At 44.1% G+C, this 11,145-nt stretch overlaps 1 protein-coding gene across 1 annotated transcript; it reads right to left on the reverse strand.

Moving 5' to 3' along the window:
- Positions 1–506: 506 nt before the first annotated feature.
- Positions 507–5,710, reverse strand: LOC120686668 (wall-associated receptor kinase 3-like). Its single transcript, XM_039968881.1, has 4 exons — positions 4,825–5,710; positions 4,591–4,719; positions 2,104–2,253; positions 507–1,939 (listed from the first exon to the last, which is right to left on the reverse strand). The coding sequence occupies exons 1-4, from the start codon at positions 5,699–5,701 to the stop codon at positions 759–761; spliced, it is 2,337 nt and encodes a 778-aa protein (XP_039824815.1). The 5' UTR covers positions 5,702–5,710; the 3' UTR covers positions 507–758.
- Between the last annotated feature and the right edge of the window lie 5,435 nt (positions 5,711–11,145).

Raw genomic sequence — 11,145 nt, forward strand, 5'->3', positions numbered from 1 at the left:
ATTACTCGCGACGCCTCAGCCAATTGGCAAATGTACATACTCACAAAAATTGATGACTGAGCAGGTCATGGTTGTTTTAGAAGGCAACAATCAAATTCATCTTCTTGGATGACATATAACCACACTCCTAGCGCAGCACCTACATAATATGTCTGAAAGGCGTCAGGATGACTTGAGCAACCTTTCTCATAATCTCATTGCATGTCCCTGTTGTATCTCAATCATGGCAAGATAGAACTCACTGTAGTGATATGTTTTTTCTGTCTACTAATAATAATGTAAGTTAGATTGTACAAAATATCTTTATTTCAGTAAATATGAAAATGTTAACACAAATATTTCTTAAAAAGAAAAGTAGCACAAAGCTCACCATGCAGAGCCCGTACTTGCTTGCATACATCAATAAAAAGGAAACGGAACAATTACAGGAAACAAAAAGAAAGAAGAAGAATGAATCAAAAAAATATAGTCTGGATAGAATTCGAAATACTGCTCTCAGAAACTGGGATGGAGAAAATACGCCTTGATGTTTTGGTTGTAGATCGAACTCATGATGAGCGGGGACAATGGGCAGAGCAAGCTTCAACTAGGATGCTTGCTCCTTCTCTGTTCGAGCCTTATGATGGCAGTTTAAGACTACACAGGATGCTCTACTTCAGATGTATGTCTACCTCAACACAAAATTTACTGCGGCGTTGCCATGAATGTTATAAAGGATTGTACGAAGCATTATTATTCTTCAGACTAGAAAATGGTGGTCACCGAGGATACCTCGCTGACAACTCTATTTCTTCTTCCATGGTGTATTGCCTGCTTACTTCTTGAGTAACCCCTTGAGCTAGGATTTGATCCCTACTATATGGTGTTGTGCAACTTGTATTATGCATCTTAGCGCACAAGTTTTCAAGGATTAACTCCACTTCCCTCATTGTAGGCCTGTCTTCTCCCTTCAATTTAGTGCACACCACTGCTAGTGCCGCTACTTCTTGGATGTCCCCATTACCCTCTTCCATGACTTGTGGGTCTATTATGTCAGCTAGTTTTCCTTCTCTGAATAGTGAGCTAAAATGTGAAACAAGGCCATCACCATCACCATCACCAGACCTATAAACAAATGGTTTCTTTCTAGTGAGCAATTCCATAGTAAGAACTCCAAAACTGAAGACATCACTCTTGGCTGTTAGGCGACCCGTATAATAATACATGGGATCTAGATAACCAAATGTTCCTTGAATTGCTGTAGTCACCCCCGTCTGATCTATCGGGATGTACCTTGAAGCTCCAAAGTCCGAAACCTTTGCTGTTAAACTATCATCAAGGAGTACGTTGGAAGACTTGATGTCTCTATGGTATATTGGCATAGAAGTAGAAGAATGTAGATAAGACAAAGCTCTTGCAACTTCAAGCACAATCCTTAATCGATCATCCCATGATAGAGATATTGCTCCTTCAACATGAAGATGGTGATAAAGAGTTCCATTGGATATGAACTCATAGACAAGCAATGGAACTTCTGTTTCGAGGCAACATCCCAAAAGCTTCACCACATTTCTATGATTGACTTGAGACAGAATCGCGACTTCGTTTATGAAATCGTCTATTTCTCTCTGTACTACAATCTTGGATTTCTTGATGGCAACCACATGCAGATTTAATATTCCTTTATACACAACACCATGTCCTCCACCACCAACCTCACGGGTTTTATCAAAATTGTCCGTGGCCTTCTCTAATTCTCTTAAGGTAATGATCATCCTTTCGCCGATATCAGTATTCTGGGAAATCAATTGCTGCAATAGCAAACCATGATTTTGCTTGAAGAATTTTTCCTTCAACCTTTTCACCCGTCGTAGTTGTATTTTGTGTGTGATGAAGGGAGCGGCAAGTGCTACAATCAAAAGAATGAATCCGCTGCTAACTACTAGAGCTATTTTTGAACCTGCAAAAATTTAGTAATAATTGGATTGCAGTTACGAATGATGCGTTATATATGTGCAACAACTGTCCTTGATTGCAATAGTATTCTTTCTATCACACATTATTCTTTCTATCACACTTTATGATTGCAATAGTCAAGTTGTATATATTGCGAGCTTTCATCACCTGGGAAGGAATTCTTGATCGTAATGCAACCTCCTTTCGTTGTGGGATCCCCATAGGTTCCCTGAGGACATTGGCACTGAAATGATCCCGGCAAATTTTTGCAGATTCCATAGCACGAATGTGCATCTGGGTGCACACACTCGTCAACGTCTATACGAATAGAAAATAACAGGAATGTCAAGCATGCATCCATGGATGTGCATGTGCTGGAAATTAGGAATTGAAGCAAATTTATAAGTAAGCTAGCAGTAGGACTGCTACTAATAATTTTGATTTGCTTCTTGATACCTTTGCATCCTGTTGGTACAGATGGGCAGCGGATGGTCCGCCGGCTAATGTTTTGAAGTCTTGAAAGAAGTTTTGAAGTCAAACAAAAAAGGCCCACGCGCTTGCGCTGCTGCGGCGGACCGTCCGCCGTTCAAGAATTTCGGACGTCCGAAAACTTAATATAGAGAGATCGGATGTCCGAACATCTTGAAAGACGAACGGTCCGCCGGCTAATGTTTTGAAGTCTTGAAAGAAGTTTTGAAGTCAAACAAAAAAAAGGCCTACGCGCTTGCGCTACTGCAGAGGACTGTCCACTGCCCAAAAGCGGACCATCCGCCGTTCAAGAAGTTCGGATGTCTGAAAAATTACTGCAGAGATCGGATGTCCGAACGTCTTGAAAGGGGGACGGTCTGCAGATGTGCACGGATGGTCCGTCGGCTAATGTTTTGAAGTAAAAAAAACCCACGCACTTGCGCTGCTGCGGTGGACCGCCTGCTGCCCAAAAGTGACCCACGCGCTTGTGCTGCTGCGGTGGACCGTCCGCCGTTCAAGAAGTTCGGACGTCCGAAAACTTAATATAGAGAGATCGGATGTTCGAACGTCTTGGAACGTGGACGGTCCACAAAAAGGTTGCGGACGGTCCGTCGGCTAATGTTTTGAAGTCTTGAAAGAATTTTTGAAGTCAAACAAAAAAAGCCCACGCACTGGGGCCTTGCTGTGATGGCAGCCACCGCCGCGAGCGGCCGCCACTCGCGCCGCTCGCTGCCGGCTCAACGCCCATTGCGGCCGCACCAACGGGGAAGGAAGAGAAGGCAAGGGGCGGCGGGGTAGGGAGACGAGGAAGAGAAGGGGTAGGGCGGTGGGGAGGGAGGCGAGGAAGAGAAGGGAGGGCGGTGGGGGAGAAAAGGGATCCGCCGTAGCATGCGATCGACGCAGGCGAGCACGGATCGATGACATGGACACCGCGCCGGATCGATGATGTGGACGCCGAGCCGGATTCGCATTTGGTTTCGCCGGCGGACCGTCCGCTGCCCAAAAGCGGACCGTCTGCTGTGCAAGAAGTTCGGATGTCCGAAAACTTAATCCAAAGAGTTCGGATGTGCAACGTCTTGACAGGCGGGCGGTCCGCCGATGGATAGCGGACGGTCTGCCGGCTAATGTTTAATTGCAAAAAAAATTTAAAACTACCAAAAATATTCCAAAATTAACCAAAATTTGACATGCAACAATCTATGATGTATATTGCCTATATATAAAGTTTTGAAGTCAAATCTCAATTCGGTCGTCACTTTGACTCCAAATCGTAACGAATCCTTCACAACTCTTTGGAATTTTTTCGGAGATTCTTCAATTTGTAAGCAACGTACGTGTCAACTTTTGAGAAACCTCCCCAATTTTTTTTACCACAGTCTCCACGTATGATAACACAATATCACGACAAATCTCATGATTCTCGGACTTCATTTGCTTTTTATAGAATTTAAAAACAATCCAGCCACACGTTGGTGGTCATGTTTTGTGAACAAGATGTTTGAATTTTCCTTTGAATTCTTTGACAATACCTCAAATTGGACTCAAAAACATGAATATCATTTTTCCATTCATTATACTACATTGTTCGAAGCACTTGCCGTTCAAATTTGAATTATCTCCAAAATATCCTTTTAACAAAATAAATTAATTATACATAGCAAACGTAATGAGAAATATATCAGATTTTAATATGTAGTGCTTCATATAGTATAAAAATAGAGCAAAATGTTTTGGGGGCAGAGGAGGAAGTTATTTTTTAATTTGCCGTGCGCTTCTAGGGACACTCGGCAAATGCACATGTTTACCGAGTGCCTCCAGGCTGACTCTCAAAGACAATGCTTTGCCGAGTGCTACTAGCCGTGCACTCAGCAAACATTAACGGCCGTCACGGCCGGCCGGCGCGTGCTGTGCACGTGCTATGCTTTGCCGAGTGCTTAGCTTGTGACACTCGGCAAAGGGTGTCTTTGCCGAGTGCCTAGGAGCCATCACTCGGCAAAGACTGTCATGTGTTTACCGAATGTTTTATTTGCTGCGCACTCGACAGTGTTTGCCGAGTGCCCGATATAATGCACTCGGCAAAGCAGAGGGCACTCGGCAAACAGGCGGTTTCTGGTAGTGAAATTAATAAGTAAGCTAGCAGTAGGAGTGCTACTAATAATATTTATTTGCATATTGAATTCTTGATACCTTTGCATCCTGTTGGTACAGACGCATCACCCTCAAAGCCAAGAGGGCACTGGCACAGGTACCCGCCTATTGTGTTGTTGCAGTCGCCAAAACATGGATAGATCTCTGGAAATTTGCATTCGTCTATATCTAAAATAAACAGAATAGGAGGGGAAAATAAAATGAGTTTACTGGAGAGGGAATGAACTAAATGAGGAAAACTATTCTGAATCTTGAATGCTTAATCTTTTTAACCTTTGCATCCATCCACAAGGTAGGGGTTGCCGTCGTAACCCTCTGAGCAGTGGCACCGGTGGCCGCCACGGAAAGCAGTGCTGTTCTTGCAGAAGCTGTTGCTGCTGCGGCATTCAGGCGCCGTCGTCGAGTTGCTCTGGCATGTCGAGTTGCTGATGACCCACTCAAGCACAACCGGAAGAGCGGCCTCTTGCATTTCATCCATCCGATAAGAGCTCAAGAGATCCGCATCCACTATGTACACCGTGGCCTGGTTGCCGCTCCATGAACCGTTGAACCGGCGAAACTGGAGCAGGTAGACGTCGAGGCCTGCCAGGATGGGCGCCTGGCAACAGCCGACGCCGGAGCAGTCGGGGGACGCAACCTGGTACAACTTTTTGTTGATTGGTGAGCAGAAAGCTGCACAAGTGCTCAGGACATCCTCGCTCACATCCATGAGGAGGGCCTGGACGTCGCAGCCGATCACCACGAGCTTGTTCCTTCCTGCCGCCAGAGTGTACGGCCCTCCGTCTAGGCCGACGCCGACGACGTCCCAATTCCCGATGTCGTGGGTCTGGGGAACGGGGAGGGACTGGTCGACGCGTTGCACGTAGATGTCCAACGTGCCGTTGGCCAGATTGATGTCGAATATCTCCGAGATGTTGTGCAGGAGCAGCATGTCGTCGGCGCAGGTGACATTGAAGCCGGGGCGGAAGCAGCCGGGCTCCACGCCGAACGGGAACGGGATGCTGATGTTGCCGCACTTGCTGGTGCAGTGAGTCCCGGCCGTGGCAGCAGCAGCAGCTGGTGCCGCCGCCGCCGCCGCCACCGGCGGCGGCAGCAGCAGCAGCAACGAGGCAGAGAACATCATCACTCCCCTACTGCTTATTGCTACCATCCCCAAATGAAAGTAAGCACAACTTGAATTGTTTGCCTCAGCAACTTAAATGTCACTGATCTCGTGCTGGTCAGCTGATGAAGCGTAACAAACAAAATAAGGTGGTCAAATAAGTACATGCGATGGAGACACAACTAGAGCTTTGTTCCTGTGTGGCCTGGAAATTCCAAGCATGATATCTCTGACTTGGTCGGGACTTTGATCGGTGACTTGTTGGCGAATGAAATTATATATGCAAGTCCAAACCGTGGTCAGCAGCTCAAGTCAGTCAAGCATGCATGCGTGTTGCGTTCGTTGAACGCTATCAACGACCTGATCAAAGAGTCGGCGTCAACGTCACGTCAATGACACCTTTCTCAGCCGTGTTCGCTCTGATTTCACTAGAAACTAGTAAAATGGACAACGACAAGGGTAACAGAGAACTTTCCACGTTAAACAAAGAAGGAAAACCATTCCTCCAATCACGAAATTAAGAAGTCTATGATATTGACTTTTACCCACAATTTTTAGAAAAAAGATATTTTTATAGTAGAAAATAGCATATTACAAAATTAATCATTTTCGTTATGAATATAATAGCATCAAATTATTATGTTCAGCTATGGATGTCATAAACAAAGACCTGCCTATATTTGCGATTGGGTAGTACAACAAATAATCAGCCGGGATTTATAATTATTCTCACTCAGTGCGGCCACTAGAACACAAATTGTCCATGTCTTTATTTTTTTATGCATCCAAAGCGATTGTATTGAATTAAAGAACGGATGCACATACTCTCACATATACACATACAGACACCCGCAGGCACGCACGACATGGAATCATAATTTTGATTTTGATGAGATACTACCCACATGAAGGCCCTATGAGATACTACGCCGGCCAGTAGATCTTAATTTTGATGAGCCTTGCCATTGACAAACGCATAACCTTACACTGAGTAGAATAATTAGCTATAAATGCGTTCACCCTTGTAGAGCGAAGCATCTAGGAATAAAAATTAAGATTTCTATTTTTGTTACTCAGTTATCAGCTTTCAAAAAAAATCCTTCATGGGAATCAACCTTGCTTAAGTATAGAATAATTTTTTTTTCTTTAGTGAATACCACAGTGCAGCAGATTGAAACGTCATAAAGTATGTAAATGGATAATTTAGCTAAGAATAAAACATTTTCTTTCATGTATACCACAGTCATAGTATGTGCAGCGGATTGAAGCATCATAAAATTATGTAAACTCATATTGAGCTTTGCTCTTTTGAACTAAAATTTGTAGGATATTCGGGGTTAGCAGGATAGCAGGAGGATCTCCCACGGACTTGCATTGGAGGAAAAACCATGCCTGCTGCAGGGATAGTGCGCGGCTGTGGCGGTTGAGATGGCGGATAAAAGGAAGACGGAGTGTGGTCTAGTAGGATAGCAATGTTGCCGGGTCAGTGGGTCGGGGCGCTAGTGCTTGTCAACAGGTGAGGCCAGTGGAAATGTGATATATATGGACATGTGAAGCTGATCTGAGCTATACATTTTCAACCCAAGGGTCAAGAATTCAGATGTGTGGGAAGAGGAAAAAAGACTTCCAGTTTATAGTAGACAATCCCTTACTTTTTTAACGATGACATAATATCGATCATTCGTTGATAATCTATTGTGTATATTATGGGGAAAAAATACTACATCTACTTGGACATATGCCTTGATAATTTTGCAAGTACAAATTGCAATAATAAAGCTTTAAACGAGCTTTATTGCGTACATGTTGCAGTGCAATGCATGTAGGTAAGGCTTTATTCCGTACTTTAAACACTGTCAACGAGCCGAGATACACTGGTACTATGAGCAATTAAGGGATGCTCAGATTATAATGAAGAGCTTCTGTGCTCGGAGAGAAATGAAAAGAGACAAGATATATATGTGGAGTGATATGTTCTCACTTACCAGTGTGCAGCGACAATGCTCATCTCGTTTAGGTTCTCACTTCTCACTAAAATGATATCCAAACTGTTGGTGAAGAATTGATTCAGGGTTAAGAGGCATCAGGATTAGACATGCCCATCAAATCTGCCAAGGCACTTTCTCAGTGATCATAGATTGCCAAGGGCTTGTTGTTTCCATGAGGGGAAAAGGAGAACATAGTCAAGGACAATGTTGACATGCATGCTTATGGAGGCAACATTGTCACTGTTGTCATGGATGACATTGTTCAGTGGCCGAAGCCCTCAAGATGCTTTAATGTCTTAGGTGGTTAGGTTGAGTACAGTTACCTCTTATTTGTGATCAATGAACAATATGTAACCGAAATCATAAAAGTGAAATGTGTGACCAACTTAATACAAACATGTGGTACTGTTGTGTTGTAATCAAGCACAGAAATCATTTTGTCCTGATAATGAAGGTGACACATGAAAAAGACATCTTTTTGTTGTGGATCAGTTTAGTTATTATCTCCCAAGGAAATTGAGGTGGTAACCTTGCTTGGTCGTGAACCAACAAATCCAACGTATTCTGTAAGGACAATTGAGATCACAGGTTCATGGTTTTACAATAGCAGATACAATGTTCATTTTTTGGCATATACTATTCTTTTCTTTGGGAAATGTCCCCGGGTGTAGGTGAGCCATATATAATTGTTTTTAGGATCGTATATCATTGTTCTTCTCAAAAAAGATGGTCTAGCCCTTTTGCATCTTGTAAACTCAGCATTGTGTATTCCTCATCTGGAAGAGGCCATTGCCTTGGTGCTTAAGAAGATGAAGAGCTGCTGAGCATATGTAAGGCTTCACGCTTTGCATGGTTCCAGGTTTTGGTTTCATGTTGTCGTCAAATTATCGCTGGAACACAAGTTGATCTAAGTAAATTTAGCTGCATCCGCTAGTTCTCTATTGTTATCTGAACATTTACAGATTGCAACACCCATATATTCACCAAAGGAATGAAGGAGATCATCTTCAGGATGCATTGAAGACTTTGTTACATGTAGTTGAAAAATACAAGGTCCACGCTTAGTCGCTCACACATTAGGAGGTACAAAGTTCATTTTTATGTGTGTATGTGTGGTGGGGGGTATACTATTTTCTTCTCTTTGGGAGTGTCGTCGAGGTGCAGGTGATGAGCCGTACTACTACAAAAACTGATTAAAAACGACCTTTTTTTAGGAGCTCTGAGACAGACACAAAAAATAACCGCCTCTGTTAATAGAGAAACCGCGGTCATTTCTTATTAACCGAGGCGGTTAGAGAAACCGCCTCGCAAAATCTATTAATAGAGGCGGTTACGTTATATATGTCCGTCTCAGTTAATGGTCCGAACCCAATAAATGAAACACTAACCCGGCCCACTCCACACAATCTATTTCTCCCCTCCCATGCTTCTCTCTGCTCACTATCTTTCTCTCCCTCACGCGGGCGGCGGCCCTCTCCCTCACACGCAGGTGGCGGTGGTGTCAGGCGCGCGGCTGGGGGTGGGCTCGGGCGGCGGCGATGGCCACGCTCGGGCGGTGGTGGAGCGGCGGCCGAATCCGCCGACGGCGGGCCCGGATCCGGCAAGCTCGGCCGGTGGCCGCCGCCGCGCTTGGGCGGAGGTGGAGCGGCGGCTACGCGGTGGGCGGCGGGCCCGAATCCGGCTGCCGCAGGCGTGCGGCAGCCATCAGCGTGGGCGGTGGCCGTCTACGCGGCGGCGGCCAATGGGCTCGGCGGGCTTCTGGTTTTTTTTTTCTATTCTATTAATAGAGGCGGTTGCCTTGCCCTCCTTTGAAAATGTTTTTTAACCGCCTCTGTTTAAGATTATTGTAGTAGTGCCAGTTTCTTTAGGATGGTAGTCACTTTCTTCTAAAAAAAATAAGGTCTATCCTTGTTGATATATTTTTGTTTAACACAAATGCAACTGAAAGGAATCGGGTGCTCGTAGCCTAAGAGGGGGAGGGGGTGAATTAGGCAATTTAAAACATTAACCTATGGCTCCAACTACAATTGCATAAAACTTAAACAAGATCAAGCTATCGAGATGTGCTACTATGGTTCTACTAGTGTGAAACCCTCATCCCAAAGAAATTTTGCAACCTATAGCCAATTCTAATAAGATACTATACTAAGATGTCGACGCCACTCCACACCAATCCGGAGGGTCATAGACGTGTGGTTCACTTATGAACCAGTCCACAAGGCAACACATGTTTCTCTCACACTCTCTCAAGAGCTAATACTAGCACTAACACTCACAAAGCTTGTGCTAAAACCTATAGATGTGATCACTAAGCTCAAGGGTGGCTTGGAGATGCTCTCTAGTATGTATGGGGTTCCTCAAGACTCCAGCACACTCAAATGACCTAGGTCAGGCATATATATAGGCCACCAACTCATAGTAGTCGTTGCTAGCTGTTATGCCAAAACTGCATGTAGCGTCAGTTCAACCGGTCATACGCGTCGGTTCAATCGGTCGCACACAGTCTGAAACTAGCTGTTGAACCTTCTGATAGCTGCTGATGTGCTGATGCTTGCACCGACATAGCGTCGGTTTAAGCGATCGCTGTAGGCCTACCTCATAGTCGTTGTACTTTGTCTTCTTCTGCTGATGTCATTGCACCGACGCATTGTACCGACACACCATCAGTTCAACCGGTGCTGATGAAAACTTTGCTCGTGGCCTCTTGACATGCTCTCTGGACGATGCCAACACACATGCACTGATACCTCTTTGTTTGTACTGTCGGTTTAACCGGTGGCATATGATTACTTCACTTGATTGCCGTGCCTACTTAGCAATGCACCGACACCCTCCTTTTAGTAGCGTCGATTCAACCGGTGCTACTGGTCTTCTCCCTCTTGGCCTCAGCATTGCACCAACCATTGCACCAACCCGTTGATTTCCCATGGCGTCGGTTTTAGCCGGTTGTCTCTTTTCAGCTGCACTTGTCTAATTCATATCGGCTGTCATTTGGTTTTTCACTATGATTTAGACATCTTGACAACGAGTTGGACATCTTGGATATGGTTTGGACAACATCCATGGGACCTAGAAATTCTACAAATATGATCTCACAAACTTGTTGGTCTCATTGATTATGTTGTCACACAATCACCAAAATCACGAACTATAGCCTAATGGGCAGCAACTGAGCTATATTTCTACTATAATTTAAAATTTGTAGTTACCAACTATTGGGCATTGTGGATTTGTGGTTTTGCATTACCAACTATTATACTAGAGTACAATTATTATGGTTTGCACTTTGCAGTAGGATCCTCCTAATGAACACTAACTTTTCATGTTTGTCGAATGATGTGTGAAGCGATTCTTGTACCTGAAACATATACTAGTTGAATGATATACATGTTCACATGTACAAAAATGAATACGACTCCCTAGTTGTTTCATAAATATAGAATTAAAGAGGCTATAAAACTAAAGATTCAATGTGCCTAGAAAAAGTTATAACATTCTTATTCA

The sequence above is a fragment of the Panicum virgatum genome, chromosome 8N (genome assembly GCF_016808335.1).
Source record: "Panicum virgatum strain AP13 chromosome 8N, P.virgatum_v5, whole genome shotgun sequence".
NCBI classification, from domain to species: domain Eukaryota; kingdom Viridiplantae; phylum Streptophyta; class Magnoliopsida; order Poales; family Poaceae; genus Panicum; species Panicum virgatum.

What these genes read in the sequence shown, in the direction of transcription:
- LOC120686668 (XM_039968881.1), bottom strand. Translation starts at nt 5,701, where the DNA reads ATGGTAGCAATAAGCAGTAGGGGAGTGATGATGTTCTCTGCCTCGTTG. An exon ending in TGTACCAACAGGATGCAAAG is followed by an intron (nt 2,254 to 4,590) that starts GTATCAAGAATT and finishes CTATTCGTATAG; the next exon opens with ACGTTGACGAGTGTGTGCAC. An exon ending in GATCAAGAATTCCTTCCCAG is followed by an intron (nt 1,940 to 2,103) that starts GTGATGAAAGCT and finishes AAATTTTTGCAG; the next exon opens with GTTCAAAAATAGCTCTAGTA.